This window comes from Castanea sativa, chromosome 4 (genome assembly GCF_040712315.1).
Source record: "Castanea sativa cultivar Marrone di Chiusa Pesio chromosome 4, ASM4071231v1".
NCBI lineage: Eukaryota > Viridiplantae > Streptophyta > Magnoliopsida > Fagales > Fagaceae > Castanea > Castanea sativa.
The window spans coordinates 31,032,844-31,048,923 of NC_134016.1; the positions used below are offsets into that span (position 1 = coordinate 31,032,844).

Sequence of the window (16,080 nt, forward strand, 5' to 3'; positions counted from 1 at the left end):
TGTGTCTATGTAGACTTGGGCTGCTCAATTTCAACCTCGAATAGTTCCACGGCAGTAGGTTTTGATGAGAGAATGTTGCTACACTCAGAAGTATGGCGCTGCTTTTCTACATCTCTCCCTCAACCCCTTTATGTTACTTAAGTTTTCTCATGTATAAAGCTTTTATTTTTCATCTGTGTTTATTGCTTTGCTGTGCTTTGCTTTTAATATGTCCTTATATATATAAGTGTCTTGAATATGAAAATTAAATTTGAATTTCTATCTCTCATATTTTGATGCAGGACTCCTGCATTATATTACTTTCTAAAGTGACTGATATCATATTATCACTTCAATTTTAATACATTTGTTTGATCATTATTTTATGATATGGTTTACATCTAATCTACCATCTAGATTAAGAGAAATCTCAAGGTCTAAATTAGGTACTTTTTCTATCACTTATATGATGGAAATTATTAGGAAGTTTTTCTAAGAAATTTAAGGAAATGTAAGTGATGCAATATGTACTTGTAATGAAGGAGTATAATGGATGAAGGTAGGACTAAGAATAGTTGATTTGGGTATGTTGTGCATAACTTTACATTTGGTGTTATGTTGTGCATAATTGATTGTTTCTGGCAAGGATGTTCTCCGGTTGTTGTAAGGGTGTGTTGGGTTGGATGCATATGTGAGTTCAATAATAGCACATGGTATGGTGTAATTGTCAAAATTTGTGAGAAAAAATAGAATGACTGCCTATTACCTTTTTCTAACTCTTTTGCTATTCTTGAGTTATTTTCTTCTCTCTCTCTCTCTCTCTCTCTCTCTCTCTTTTATTTTTATTTTTTATTGATAAGTAATGAAGGGTTGAGGGTAGGTTTATGAGTTTAAGATCTACTCATCTTTTCCGATCAGTCATGGGGGGATCTCGCAGTTTTTTCATTGAATCCAAATTTTTTCAACTAGTTGTAGAGGAAGGGGGACGCTATTTCTCGTTACGGATTTTTGAGAGGGGCAAATACTTCATGAGATCAGTCTTCATGGGCAAGAATGCAGCACAATGGCTGATGAATAATATAGAAAACATTGTGGTTGGGGCTAACTCCAAACAGTTTTCCACTCTCAGAGATGGTGACAGTGCCTATACTCTCCAACGAAGTACCAATTCTTTTGGTCAGTTCTTTCTATTGACTGAACTCAAAGTTGGCGGGTCTAGGAGGTCGATTTTTGTCCCTGAAGGCAAAGAGAAAAGTGGTTGGAGGGTGTTTGGCCTTGAACTAAGAAGGATGTTGTTCCCTTCTCAATATGCGGTTGGAAACAGTCATCCAACTTTTATTCCTCAGGTGTATAGGCATTCATTGGAGGCTCAAAACTCTAGAACTTATGCTGATGCTGTGCAAGGCTACAATGGAAAAGCAAAGGATAGACAGCAGCTGCAGCAGTTAAGTATCACAGATAAGGGGAAGAGGACACAGTTAGGAGAGGAGAAGAGGGTGGTGAATCCAAGTTCTACAGGTGCCAAGGGGGGGGGATTTTCCGGTGGGCAAGCTTGAGAAGATGGTATTGGGAGAAGGGGAAAGGAGAGAGCAGTGCATTAATGAGGATTCAGAGTTGGGTGAGCAAAACCCGGCAGGTTTTAGGCTACGTTTCCCATCTTTTTCAAAAGCAAATGAGCATGGGGAATTGAGTGATGTGAGGAGACCATGCTGGACAGGGAGTGGTCTAATCGTGGAGGTTGACGTGAGAGGGAGGAGGCGGGTTTCCTGGGATAGAAGGAAAAGGGGAGTTCAGAAGTTTAAATGGGTACCACGGGCTGGGAAGGCTTTGAGCAAACGCAAACTGGTTTTGGGCCCTAATAAGCTAGCAAGCCCAAAAGCCAGTTGGAAGCTTAAGTCTAGGCGTCTAATGTTATCAACTCCTCCAGTAGTTGCTTCTTATGACGCGCTACATTACCAAACTCTCGACGATTACATTGCAGAATATCCTGTTTCAGAGCCTTTAATTTTTTCGCAAGCACAAAACTAGGAGTACCTACAAAGGAATGTCGATTCCACCAGGTTTGAACTCTATCCACAAATCCCTCTGACTTCAACCACATATTTTCAAATTTGAATGGACTTTTTCCCCTTGCCATTCCCCCTGCCTCCAAGAGAATTGGACTGTGATCTGAGACAGTACGGGGTAAAATCCTTTGATTAACATCTGGGAAATGATCCTCCCAATCTGGGGTAACCAAAGCTCTGTCAATCCTAGACATCATAGGTTGATCAGAACCACTGGACCAAGTAAAGCTACCTCCTTCCAAAGGCAAATCAACCAAGTTAAGGTCCTCAACAAATTCAGAAAATATTTCCATAGCCGTGGTCAAATGAGTCTTGCCCCTGCGCTCGCTAGGAAAGCGAACTATATTAAAGTCCCCAAAGCAACACCACGGAATCCTCCAACACTGCTGAACTCCCACTAACTCGTCCCACATGAGACCCCTCTCAACATTCTCATTTGGGCCATAAACGCCTGAGCAAGCCCAAATAAACCCATCCCCCACCCCTTTCCACTTTACCGACACTGAGAATATACCAACCATAATCTCCACCTTATCCAAAACCCTTTTGTCCCAGATCTGGAATTTAGTCCTGTTGTGCATCCTTTGGTGTATTTGGAAGGAGCGGAATCGGAGGACTTTTGAGGATTTGGATTGCTCTAGTGATCAGTTGCTTGCTTCTTTTAGTGGATCTCTTTTTGATTGGTCTCGGGCGTGGGGACTCACGTCTAGTGATTCCCTCCCTTCTTTTCTCTACTCCGTTTTCCTTTTGTAATTTCTTTGTTTTTTGGTTTTCTCTCTTGTTTCTCTTTGTTTTTTCTTCTTGTATTTTCTGGGTTGCTCTGTGTTTTTCAGGCATAGAGTAGCCATTCGTATATATATAATTCTTACTTATCAAAAAAAAAAAAAATTGTCAAAATTTGTCATAGAGGTAGCAGTGTTACAGATTTGGGCATGGACCTTCAGATTCCAGGAAGAGTTCTGTATTGAAATATCAGGTTGAAATGATTTTGTAGCAAAGGGTTATCTTAGATCTACGTTAGTCATAATCTCTGGCTGGGAAGACTTAAAAAAAAAAAAAAAAAATTAGGAAGAAATTCTATGTTCCATAAAGACAAGTACAAATAAAGTGTTGCAGTTACAGAAAGGAATTTTTTAATTCCTTGTCTGCACAATCAATCAGAATAACTTTGATGCACTATGTTCTTCATGTGATACTTCACTTTGTGATATTGGCATTACAATTTGCAACACTGCTTGTTGCTGTCTATGTGAAACTCTATATTACTATTTCTTTTGGGTGTTTGCTATGCTAGAGTAGGTTGAAATGAAGTCACATCCACATCCAGAAAGACCAGATCGTCTGCGAGCTATTTCTGCTAGCCTTGCTACAGCTGGTATTCAACTCTGCTCTAAATTTTATCTTTGAATCAGGGATTTAATTTGAGTTGATATTTGAAAATCATCAAGTTTTCATTATACCTTGACTCCAGTGCAGTAAGTTTTCTACCTCTCCATCATTAGATTGATAAACTATTGGCAAATGTTGACCTGTGCAGGTATATTTCCAGGAAGATGCTATCCCATTTCTGCAAGAGAAATTACACAAGAAGAACTTGAAAGGGTAAGTGACCACCCATTACACACAAGAAGACTTCAAATGCGTCGGGTGTTTTCTTTTTTCCTTCTTTGTCTGATTTGCTTGATAGATGTAGTCTTTATACTTCTTAGTTTTGCTTGTTCTCTTGCTTTCCCTAGTACACGTCCTGTGTGCTTCAGTCTTTTTGCATCTGTTTTTTCTATCATTGAAGTTTATTAATTAGTACACATCCTTGCATGAACCAGAGCCTTGTTTAATAAATTATTTCTTTCTTATATAAAAAAAAAGAAGAAGTGACCAACCATTATTTTGGAGCCATTTGAAGATGAAGTTATTATCTGCCTGCCAATATCATTTCTGTGGATGATAACAGGGGTGTTTATCTGAAATTGGTTGGAAATGTGTGTGACCAACAAAAAGGTATCTTAGTTGATATTTGAAATCATGGAATGTCTAAGGTCTTATGCTTTGAAATGACTCTATGGAAGATGTATTACTTATTGATTGGTTAGTTATTATTATACACACCTAGTGGGTTTTGAACCGTCAACCTTAGGAACTTGCTCTTACAAGGGGAGAAGGTGCCATTTGAGCTGGAGCTCTTTGGCTACATATATTATTGGTAAGTCACACATTCACACACAAAAAATTCAGTTTTGAACCCAAAAACCTTACCCTTCGCTCAGTGGACGAGGTACCATTTGAGCTGGAGTTCATTGGCTACACTTTATTATTGGTAAGTCTCACAAACACACACAAAAAATTAGGTTTTGAACCCAAGAACCTTACCCCTTTGCATGGTGGAGGAAGTCCCATTTGAGCTAGAGCTCATTGACTTCTATGGAAGACTTCTTTTGTGCTGCCATGATAATAATAAATATAATAAGCAGATTTTTCTAGCTAATTTGTTTTCTGTTGTTTTGGAACAAAACATAAAAATTATATCTTAGTTTATTTATTTATTTTTATGTAAATTTTAGTTCCTTTTAATAAATGGTTTTACATTTTGGAATTAAAGGTCCATTCCTTGGAGCATATTGAAGCTGTTGAAATTACAAGTCATCTTCTGTCTAGGTATGTTAATTATGCAGGCTTTCATTTCTCTATCAAACCTTTTTTCTTCTTTTTTGTTCATTTGTTTGTTTGTTTGTTGTTTCTGTTGTTTTTCAATTTTTATTATTTTTATTTTTGTGTGTGTACACACATTGACATGCTTGCACTATAAGGTTGTCTGGATTCAAGTTGATCTTGACTGGCCTAGTTCACATGCTCCATGATGGTGTAAGCATGCTAAGTTTATGAATAAGAAGAAATATGATATATTCCTTACTTTTTAAGCATAAATATAAGATCTCTTTTGAGGCATTGTGGAGGACCTTCCTGCATTTGATAAGAAGGGCTATTAATATTTAGAACAAGGGTGGAAATAAGAGAAAAGAAAGCTGATGGAGTAGTTAAATATTATTAACTAAACATATGTTCCATGGAAAAGGAATAATGAATCTGAGGAAGCATGAAAGCAAAGAAACCCTAGGGTTGAACTCCTTGTCGATACCAACACTCAAAAGATTCAAAACCCCTTACAAATAGCGATCTTCCTTCCCCCACCCTTTTTTTTATAGAAATTATCCAGAATAAAATACATCCAACCTTATATTTGGATGCTGATGGATCTTGACTTGAAATTGGGTTTGTGGTTGATTAATTATATGTGATTGCAGTTATTTCACTCCTGACACATATGCCAATGAGCATTCAGCATGTGCTGCCCGGCTTGCAGCAGGCTTATGTGCTGATCTTGCTACAGAAATCTTTTCTGGGCGTGCCAAAAATGGTTTTGCTCTGGTATGACAAATCTGCAACTTAAATATAGGTTGTTTTAAGTGTTATTGAAGTGATGGGGAACTCTTGCAAACACTATTCAATCTGAAGTCGATTATTATTTTATGGGTAAGGTTCGGCCTCCTGGCCATCACGCTGGTGTAAGACAGGCAATGGGGTTTTGCCTCCACAATAATGCAGCAGTTGCAGCATTAGCAGCACAGGTTGCAGGAGCTAAGAAAGTGCTAATTGTTGATTGGGTAATGTATACTCTTAACCTATCTTGGTGCTTTTGAAGTTTTTTTTTTACATAATATACTTAACAAAAAATTATTACTTTAATTTTTTTTTATAGATAAATAATAATAATTACATGTACTGTGATCATCTCCATAATTATTTTGTTTTTTTTTTTTTTATAAATATTTTTATTAGCATTGAACTATTAAACTGCAAGCTAATTTCTTTCTTTTGTCTCTTTTCCTCTTCCCACAGGATGTTCACCATGGGAATGGTACACAGGAGATATTTGACCAGAACAAATCGGTGAGCTTCATAATAATTGAATTGGATCTCACTAGGCACGTCAACTTATAAATGCACTATTCCATTTTCAATGAAATATTTTTCTGGAGGTAGTAAGGCGTTGGTGATGTCACTTATGTAGTTTGAAAGAAGAGTAAGCCAATTCATTCTTCTACATTATAGCTCTTAGGAAGCTTTTACATCGGTAATAGGAGCCATTGATATTACAAAGTTCATGAATATTTTAACTAGAAAGTTTGTCCCAGTGATGGGTCAATGTGATAAAAAATTGTATCGTAAACAGTGGAGGGATGCACTAAACTAATTGACCCCTTCTGTTTTCATTTAAATTCTTTTATTGTTTTTTACTTTTTGGAATACCTCAAATGTGATCCATGAACCCTTGTATGAGCAAATTGGAGGGTGGGTGAGGTTGCAGGTTTAAAATCTATCAGGTGCTTTTGTAGCTTGATACAGGACTATGTACTCTTAAATGGGGACTTGTGTTTGGGGAAACAAGAAGAACAAAAAGAAAAAAAAAAGAAAGATAGTAGGAGTCGTCCACACCTAGGGCTATTTAAAGTCAGCCACAAGCTGTGAAAAAAAGAGAGATAGAACCTCGGCATCATCACCTAGGTTTGCCTGGAGTCCACACCAAGCAGTAACAAATAAGGGATATAACCCTGGAGTCAGCACCAAGTTGAGAAACAGAAATTTACACCTTGGCTTCAGGACCAAGGGTTCATTGGAGTCGGTACCAACCATTTGTTTGGAAGAAATTTTCAATAAAATTTTATAAATCTGTGGTCAAGTGTCTCCAACAGTGTTTCCTGGGGCCTTCAATTAGGGTTTCCAAATTGCATCAAATGGAAGGAAAATAAACTCATAATTAAATTTCAACAAATATGGAAATAAAAATCAATTAGCAATCAAATTCCTCTGATAGCTCAATTAATCTGCAGCAATCTAGTCCAACGGTATCAATCACTATCCATCAGTATCAATATCTAGTGTGCACAGTCCACACCATAACTTACCAATAAAAGAAGCCCCCAAATGTGTTTATTTTGGTTACTTATTGATTTACTTGTTAATGCTTATAAGTTGGACTGACTTTGTAGGTCTTGTATATATCATTGCATAGGCATGAGGGGGGAAAGTTTTATCCTGGTACTGGAGCTGCACATGAGGTACTTGATTGCTTTTTTTATTTTTTATTTTATATATGAAGTACTTGATTGCCTACATTTTCTTTCAGAACTAAATAGACTTCTTGTGCTGGCCAACTCAGCCGTGTGACTTTTTATCACAATTTTTGTTTGGGAATGTGATGTCATTTGGAGAAGTTAAAAAAATAAAAAACCTTACAATATACATCCATCCTATCTTTTTCATTACATGGTCAGTTTTTTCCTATCTCTTTTACAAACTCTGTAAAACTGCTATAAATTAATCTTTTACTTGGTATCTAGTTCTATTCTGATTTCAATGAATGCCTTGGTTATTTTTGGTGTGGCAACAAGAAACTGCCAACCTACAGAAGCCTGAAAAACTGATGGGTTCTTATAAAATTTAGATACATTATGTGCCTGTATTGGCAGTCAAATTAGATAGATTATGACCACTTTGGCAATAAATTTATGGGGCCTTTTTTATTTTTCCTCTAAATTCTCTGGTCTTTCATGTATTCTTGAATATATTTATGCAATCATGTGACTTGTAGCACATATCCTTGAATGACTTTTTTTGAGCTAATAAATCTTGACTCTATTTGGATGCCCGGAATGACAATGATATATGTAAACTGGAGTAACCCTTAATACATATTCATATTAAACAGTTAGTACTAAGCAGTATGCCTGTGTTTGGACACATTATTTTTGGTTGTCTTTGTAAGATAGTTGCAGATATGATTTGAAGCATAAATGTGCTGTATTCTTTTCTGCAATTGGGCAGGCATCAGGATTTTGTATTTTAAGCTTTCTTGTTCTCAAATTTTTGGGTCCCTTTGTTCTGTCTAGCTTTGCATTTCTATATTTATCTGTTTATGTTTACAATCTACAATCCAAAATCTACAATCTTTTCATGGATTATATTCGTTATGCCATTTGATAGGTATTTGAACTATAACTAGTGCTCATAAATGATATTTTCATTTCTTTAGGTTGGTACCATGGGGGCAGAAGGATACTGTGTGAATATTCCGTGGAGTTGTGGTGGAGTTGGTGACAATGATTATGTTTTTGCCTTTCAGCATGTTGTGCTTCCTATAGGTTAATCGTATATTCTTTCTTCATATCCTTTTTTCTCCATTTATCTACTGTTTGATGGAGGGAGCACAGTCAATATTATTTCATAATTTATTATTTTTCTAGATTTCTTTTGAACTATGAATTTGGGCTTTGATGCTTAGGATTTATGGGATGTCATTACCTATAAGAAAAAAAAGATTTTATATGATGTAATTGTGCCGTAATGCAATCCCTGAAGCTTATTAAATGGATGACCACAGAATAGTTTGAAGCACAGTGCAATTTGAATAAGAATTAATAATTTTTCTGATTAGAGAATGGTTCTCTACGCATGATGATGACTCCAAGAACTCTTAGGCGGTGAAGCCTAGAATTTGTCTTGTTATTTCCTTGTTTTCCCTCTTATTTACTATTTTGTTGAATTGTTTTGCATCAACTTAGTATCAGTCTATCAGACATACTCCGATCCCCTTCTGTCGCCACTGTTACCTCCAAACAAACTGTTAAACCCATTACCACCACCATGAAGCCTGTAACCGTTCCTTGAACAAGATTTTGAACCCACTCACCAAACCCCCAAAAAATAAACACAAAACCCATTGTCATAGGTAAGTAACCCAGCCGATAGCCACAATCAACATAGTTGAACCAAAAGAAAATAATAAATATTGCTATCAGATATTGATGGCACTCACCAAACCACCAAAAAATAAACACAAAACCCATTGTCATAGGTAAGTAACCCAGCCGATAGCCACAATCAACATAGTTGAACCAAAAGAAAATAATAAATATTGCTATCAGATATTGCCATCAAATAATCCAGTTTGCCATAAAAAAAATATATTGCCATCAGATATTGGCCAATCACTACTTCAGCTGTTGACGCTTTGCTGCCGTGACCCTTTAATCACCAGAAGTCCCCAGTCACCATCGCAAGTCAACTGAATCCCCTTGTTGCAAATGAAGCAACCCAGCAACCACAAAATTAAACTGCTGATGTTACTTTGACTCGGTTGACCCAAATTGCAAACCCACTTGAGCACCACTGCTTGACTACCAATGACCTATCCCAAGTAATTGCTATGGAATACTGCCTGAATAGTCAAAATAATGGCTTGGCTTCCATCCGGTCCTCTGAAATATCCAAAAAGTTCTTGTATTTATGTTAGGATTTTGCGCTGAGGACGCCTATTCGCTCTATTGGGATGTTCTGGTCATTGAATGGTTTCTTTCCAAGTGAGAGAGCGTTGAGACAGGGAGACCTTTTGTCGTCTTACTTATTTGTTATGGTGTAGGTTAGATAATGTGGTAGCTGATTTGCCCTACACTTTGATCATGAGATTCCATTGTGATTCATGAAGCATATGATTTGATCCTGAGGAATTCAATGAAGGCTTGGATGGCTGTCAATGAAATTCTTGGAATAATGCTGCCACTTGGTTCATGAAGTGGAAAGGCTTGAGACAATGGTGATTTCTATAGATCAAGATTAGGCCGTATCATTTATTCCACACATTGATTTTCTCATTCCAAACAAATTTAATATGGTGGAACAAAAATCTATTTTGTTTTCAGTGCAGCCAAAAATGCTTCTAGAGTTGATGAAAGTGTCAGGTGCCAAAGTTCTTCTCTTGAAACAGTTCAAAATTAGAGGTTTAATAGATTAATGGTAGATCTAAAGAATCCAGTGCCAAAGTCTGAAAGTGCACTGGATTCTTAGATTTACCATTTAATCCAGTTTGTGTTTCCAAAGCTGAATGTAATAGATTAATATTTGATCTCAATCACTTGTATTTATGTTTGTAATTAATTTGCTTAAGCTAAGAAGCAGAATGTCTGATGTAATAATGAAATTACGTTGAAATAATTTCCTTTTGTATTAAAAGTGAAATTATCCAGGACTTATTATATACGTTTGTGCTATTTCTGCAAGTTTTATTTTTCCCATGGTGGGTGGAGCTTTCACTTGATACAGTTCTACTGGATTTCCCATAATTTCATTTTGTTGTTCAGTATATTAGTCATTTTGTAATGTATAATGAATACAATTGTCTGCACTTGATCATTAGCTGAAATTCATTAACGGTTTCCAATGGGAAATTATTGCAGCCTCTGAGTTTGCTCCTGATCTCACCATCATATCAGCAGGGTTTGATGCTGCAAGGGGTGATCCCTTAGGATGCTGTGATGTAAGTCTCTTATTGGTAGACTGAATCTTTAGATCTGTAGTCATTTCATTTAAAGATTATTCAATTAGATCTTATCAAAAAGATTATTCAATTAGCTAAGCACTATGGCCAGATGCATTTGGTTTTCTCTCTGGTGTTTCTAGTGAAAGTGTGCAATTAGCTGTATTAAAAGGCTGTGTAAAGAGCCTAAGCAAATATGGCACTAGTCCTTTGCTATCAATCTGTGACCTTTTCGTTATTGTAGAACTTAAAATTCACTGCTTAAAGTTACTAACACATAAAACTTCAGCGATGTGTGGTGTCATTTTATTGTTTTAATTGGATGTTAATATTCCATAGTAACATCATAAAGTAATTTTGTTTATATAGGTTACTCCTGCAGGCTATGCACAGATGACTCAAATGTTGACTGCCCTTTCTGGTGGAAAGTTGCTTGTTATTCTTGAGGGGGGGTTTGTGGCTACTACTTGAACTTGGTTTCACTATTAATGCCCCTTTCCCATCGTCTATGCTAACTTGGATAATTTATTATGTGCAGCTATAATCTACGTTCTATATCGTCTTCTGCTACTGCAGTCATTAAGGTGAATATTTTTCATAGTATCTGGAATGCATTATATATTGTTAGACCTAATTACATTTTACACTTTCTAGCTCTAGGGCAAGTTTCTATTTGGCCCTTGATGTTCTTGTTATAGTGTAATGCTAACTGCTAACTTTGTAGATTGTTACAGTGTTCATCATCCTTTAATTTGAGTAGACAGAAAATGCACACGTGACATCATTTGTGCCACTGTAACATACATGTGAGCCTCACATATGTCCTACCAACCCAACTTCCATTCCTGTCTACAAGCAGGATGGATCTGCTTGTCATGTGCAGGACTTGGGACGCTTTGGGTGCGAAGTACATGAGAGTCACGCATCTAGTTTTGTGGAGACGTGATGTCTCATGCGCATTTACACCTACTTATACTAACAGAGACTTTTGGATGGTTAATGTTGCAAGTTGACAATCTGAAAAGCTTGGGGTGATATTGCAAACTTAAGATGATGAGGGATTGGATAGAAACTTACTTAACCACCCCTCCCCCCAAAAAAGAGAGAAAGAAATAGAATCTTTCTATAAAGTTTGGGTATAAAGAGTTGATGCAACTTTTTAGTAGTAGGGTGGGAAAAATTCTTCACTTGGGAAATTCAAATTTTGACTTCACTGATGGTAATCAATCTGCTTGGGTTTCATCTGATATGGATTTATAATTAGCAATAATTTCTTTTGATGTTAGTGTGAGGTGTTTGGGATGTCATATTATTGCAAACATTTGAGGCAGTTTGTTCTGTGTCAACTTCACTACTGAAATGTCAAGATTGCTGTTATACATATGATACATTTCTAATGTGGCTTTCCATGGGAAAGGTATTGCTGGGTGAAAGTCCTGAATGCGGTTTGGATATTTTACCTTCCAAAGCTGGTGTCCAAACTGTTCTGGAAGTCCTTCAAATTCAAATGAACTTCTGGCCTACTCTGGGTCCCAGATTTTCGGATTTGCAGTCACAATGGGGAACGTACTGTTTGAAAAACAAAAGTGAGGATCTCTCTGCCCTCTTATTGCTAGACAACTCTTCCCCCTTGTACCTTATTCTTATATTTAACACCCCTCCACTCCTGTCCTGGTTTCTCTTTCCTCATCTTGCAGAACCTGTGTAAGATTTGGAATGGATCATTTAAAGTTTCTCATTAGTTTGTTCTTATTTTTATCTGCAGAGAAACATATTAAAAAGAGACGGCTGGCTGTGGCACCATTATGGTGGAAATGGGGACGGAAAAGTTTGTTGTATCATCTTCTAAATGGTCATATCCATGTAAATCAAAGGGGTGGAGATTGATTTTGTAGATCATATGCATACCTTGTAATTTTGTGCACCTCTGTAAACCATCTAGTTTCAGGATAGTTTCATTTTTTGCATGCTCATGACCTTTGTCAAGGTATGTATGGTGCTTTTGCGGCGTTAATTTCAGAACAGATTTCACCTGTACTCTGTCCATTTGATTTTATTGCAGTGTATTTACAGCCTCTAGCGCAATTTAGATTCAATCTCTCTCTTTCTCTCTCCAGTAAGTATTTCATTGAATATATGCATCCTCTCTCAAATTGTGTGTGGACTCCACAGCTATGTGGAATCTACATACCGTGAGAGGGATATCCGTTGTCTGGGGATACCTTTCTTCTCTTTCTTGAGTTTTAGCAACCTGCTATTTTGCTAGACTCATCAATAGTGCTAAATTGTTCTGAATAAAGGAGAAAAATAATTCCAGTATTGTCTGTTGTCTACTGCATTGAATGAGACGACCATGCTCCATGCTTATAGAGGGGAGTTGGTCGGCGCACCAAAAAAAAGAAATAAACCCTGGGCCTGATACAAAACTACAAATGAAGATTGGATAAAGCGTGGGAAAGAAACGCAATTGCTCTTAGACTCGGTTCACTTTGTCTTGGACATAAAAACAGTCCATGTCTTTTCCGATTTAAAAAAAAATTATTATCAAAATAATATATTAAAGTTATAATATTTATAAATAATAGTATACTATAAAAATTAATAAATTTTATAATGAAATTATCTAATATATATATTTTTAGTTGTCGAAATCTTAGTGAAAGATTGGATGGTTATTTCATCTTTAATTTCGTGAGAAAATACCAATCGAAGTGGAGGGTTTTTTCAAACAAGTAGTTGTGTAAACTATTCAATCAAATGATATGAGTATGATTCTTATCTTTATTTGAGAAACAAGTAGGTTACTTCTTTCCAAAATTGTACCAAATTTTATATGTGGCATGATCTCTTCTTTAGTTGGGGAAAGAATCCGCATGAACTAGATTTTTTGAAAAAAATTCTATTGAATAGTATAGAATACTACATCGACAGGCAACAATAAAAGAAAAAAGAAAGTCTCTAGCACTCCATTTAGATACTAATTGTGAAATTGCGTTGCTGTGTCAGAAGTATTTTGAGGAAGAAATGTTATTCTTGGTTGCATTGTTTTGTATAGTTTCTTATGAAGATGGCTGATGGCATGTATTCCACTATCAGTATGCATAAAAAAAAAAAAGGCTTCTAGACTTATAGTACTTTAGTACTACCTTTGTATCATAGAATCACATGCGGTGTTCTACATTATAGTGCATGAGTTGTGGAAGATCTTGTTTAGGTATCTTGGATTCACACATCGGTACTCTCTAATTTGCACATGCTTGCATGTTGAGATTTGGCATGCTTGCATGTAGAGATTTTTCATTTATGTAGGTTCCTCAAAAGGTGATTTGTTTGTTCTTGTTTTGTTTTGGTTTTATTTTTAATTTTATTAAAAGAATAATCAACACAAGTAATTTGAATGCTAATAAAGATGTTCGTACATGATTTACATCCAAGTCCAAAAAGTTGTTGAAGGCCGTAAGTAGCAAAAATCTCTATGGTATATATACAATGCAACAAAGTAGGAATACTCTATCAAACTTAATTTGATTAGAATTTAGTACAACAAAGTAGTTTTGTGTTCTTAGTGAACTAGTCTCCTATGCGTCAAAAGTCTTGTAGTTTAATAGTATTACTTAATTCTCTCATGAAGAAGAACTTAGGTTCAAATCTCTCCTCCCTGCTTATTATTAAAAAAAAAAAAAAAAATTCCTATGCAAATGTGTTTTCCCCTTTCACAACCCACTTCCTTTGAAGGATAACCTAAAATTTTGCTTAGAGGGAATGTTATTGGTGCATTGGCGGAGGTGCCATTGGGTAAGCAACTGGCATAACATAGGGAGGATGTGAATGGGGATGATGTCCTGGAGGAAGCATGACAGGAGTCCCAACAGCTGATGCCATATGCACCGGAGGAGCAGCAATCGGGTGTCCAACAGACGTTCCATACATGCCTAAACCAGGCATATGTGGCTGAGTCCTGTGCTTCACTGGTGGTCCTATAGTGGCTACACTTGATGGGTTCATGTTGGTTTGTTGGCCAGTAATTGGTGCTTGATGAGAAGCAACATCTCCATTATTCACACTAGTAATGTCATGGATACTTGATCTCCTCCTATCTCTATTCATTGAGTTCAAGCGAATGAAGTACTTTTGGGCATGGCTAGCCACTTGTGTGGGAGTCCTGGAAATGACAAAGTTTCTTGAAATGCTTCTCCAATCCCCCTTCCCAAACTTGTCAAGTCCAAGTAGAAACAACCTAAAAAACCAATAGCAGGCTAGTGTCAAAGACTACTATATACTAATATAATCATAGCTTCTTTATAATTCACATATAATTCCCCGAAGAACAATAATATCATTTCCAATTATTAAGAACTCAATGATAATAATCAGATTAAAGTATTCACTAGCCCTCACAATACATAAGTTTGTTGATGGTATTATATATAAATTAATAAAATACCCTATGAAAGCAATGGTATTTAAACTTTGTTTATACTCTCAAATCTAATTAATATAATTAGAGTAAATGCACTAAGCCCCACTTTACATAATATGATGCTATCCATTTCATTTGAAATAGAGAAAATCTATTTCACAGTCTAGATTTATTTTCTAAATCTAGTAATGTACAAAGTGTTACGTCACTCGATACCATTAACTTCATAACTAAAGAGTAGTGATGAAGCTTGTCACTAAAATCTGGCTTTAAATAAACATAAATTCAAAGTCATGGAACAAATACCTATGTTCATCTTCTGTCCATGGAATCCCTTTTCTTCGTTCTTGCTCTGACCTGGACCCTCCTTTCCCACCATGCCCGGTTGAGTCATGTCCCAACCCTGAAAACCCACCTCCAAAACCACAATTTGATCTCTTATCCGAAGCCATGGCACCAGAAAAGCCATGACAGTCTTTGTTTGAAGATGATGCTTCCTCTCCCACATAGTTAGGAAGTGGTATATGTCCAGCCTCTATTGCACTTACATCCTCCACTAGCAACTGGTAGTGTTGCTTTAACTCATCCATAGTTTTGCTAGGGACCATTGAAGCAATCTTCTCCCATTGCTCTTTACAGTCCTCATCCACCCAATGCGTAGCAATGGCATTTTCAAAAGTTTTCTCTTCTTCTTTGCTCCAAATTATTCCACTTGACATGGTGTAGGTATGCAATTGGACAAGTTGAGTATGAAAAATGTTGAAATTGTTAATGGGTTCAATTCATTTATTAGTTATATTGGGAAAAAAAAAAAGAGAGAAAAGAAAATGGAATAGAAAGGGAGGTGCGTAGGATAGGGGGGGAGTGCGACAGAATATGTGTGTAGGATAAGGAGTGAGGTGGTTGTCATAACAATCAATTTTTAGAGGACCACCTTTGGAATCAAAATGGATGGGTTCTTTGTCATGTTCATTCATTTCCTTCTTTAAAAAAAAGAAAAAAGAAAAAAGAAAAAAGAAAAAGAAAATTCTTGTGACTAATATCTTTTTTCACTTGCTAGTGAGACATTTGCAATCATGGAGTATGTAAATTGGAGAGAGGAGGCCCAAAGAATCTTTCAAATTACCATCATCACATGTGGTCACAACCACGCTCCTTTACAATCCGATTTTGACTTACGCGCTTGTGAAATTCCATCATGAATTCCTAATCATTGTAACAAAGACACGATTGAAGTCTTTCGGATC

The 16,080-nt window shown here is 36.4% G+C and overlaps 2 protein-coding genes across 6 annotated transcripts in view; one reads left to right on the forward strand and one right to left on the reverse strand.

Moving 5' to 3' along the window:
* Positions 1-12,509, forward strand: part of LOC142631005 (histone deacetylase 15) — a 31,870-nt gene extending 19,361 nt beyond the window's left edge. For all 5 annotated transcript variants that reach the window (XM_075805061.1, XM_075805063.1, XM_075805062.1 and 2 more), the window contains 14 exons: positions 14-90; positions 3,345-3,420; positions 3,583-3,647; positions 4,642-4,697; positions 5,345-5,468; positions 5,579-5,704; positions 5,940-5,990; positions 7,091-7,159; positions 8,134-8,242; positions 10,334-10,413; positions 10,783-10,865; positions 10,952-10,997; positions 11,831-11,999; positions 12,179-12,509. In XM_075805061.1, the coding sequence (XP_075661176.1) occupies positions 14-90; positions 3,345-3,420; positions 3,583-3,647; positions 4,642-4,697; positions 5,345-5,468; positions 5,579-5,704; positions 5,940-5,990; positions 7,091-7,159; positions 8,134-8,242; positions 10,334-10,413; positions 10,783-10,865; positions 10,952-10,997; positions 11,831-11,999; positions 12,179-12,300 (1,253 nt within the window). In that variant the 3' untranslated portion in view covers positions 12,301-12,509. The remainder of the gene's footprint in view (positions 1-13; positions 91-3,344; positions 3,421-3,582; positions 3,648-4,641; positions 4,698-5,344; positions 5,469-5,578; positions 5,705-5,939; positions 5,991-7,090; positions 7,160-8,133; positions 8,243-10,333; positions 10,414-10,782; positions 10,866-10,951; positions 10,998-11,830; positions 12,000-12,178) is intronic.
* A 1,350-nt stretch (positions 12,510-13,859) lies between these two features.
* LOC142630755 (transcription factor MYBS1) lies at positions 13,860-15,676 on the reverse strand. The gene is made up of 2 exons (XM_075804796.1): positions 15,140-15,676; positions 13,860-14,650 (listed from the first exon to the last, which is right to left on the reverse strand). The coding sequence occupies exons 1-2, from the start codon at positions 15,550-15,552 to the stop codon at positions 14,179-14,181; spliced, it is 885 nt and encodes a 294-aa protein (XP_075660911.1). The 5' UTR covers positions 15,553-15,676; the 3' UTR covers positions 13,860-14,178.
* Positions 15,677-16,080: the final 404 nt, after the last annotated feature.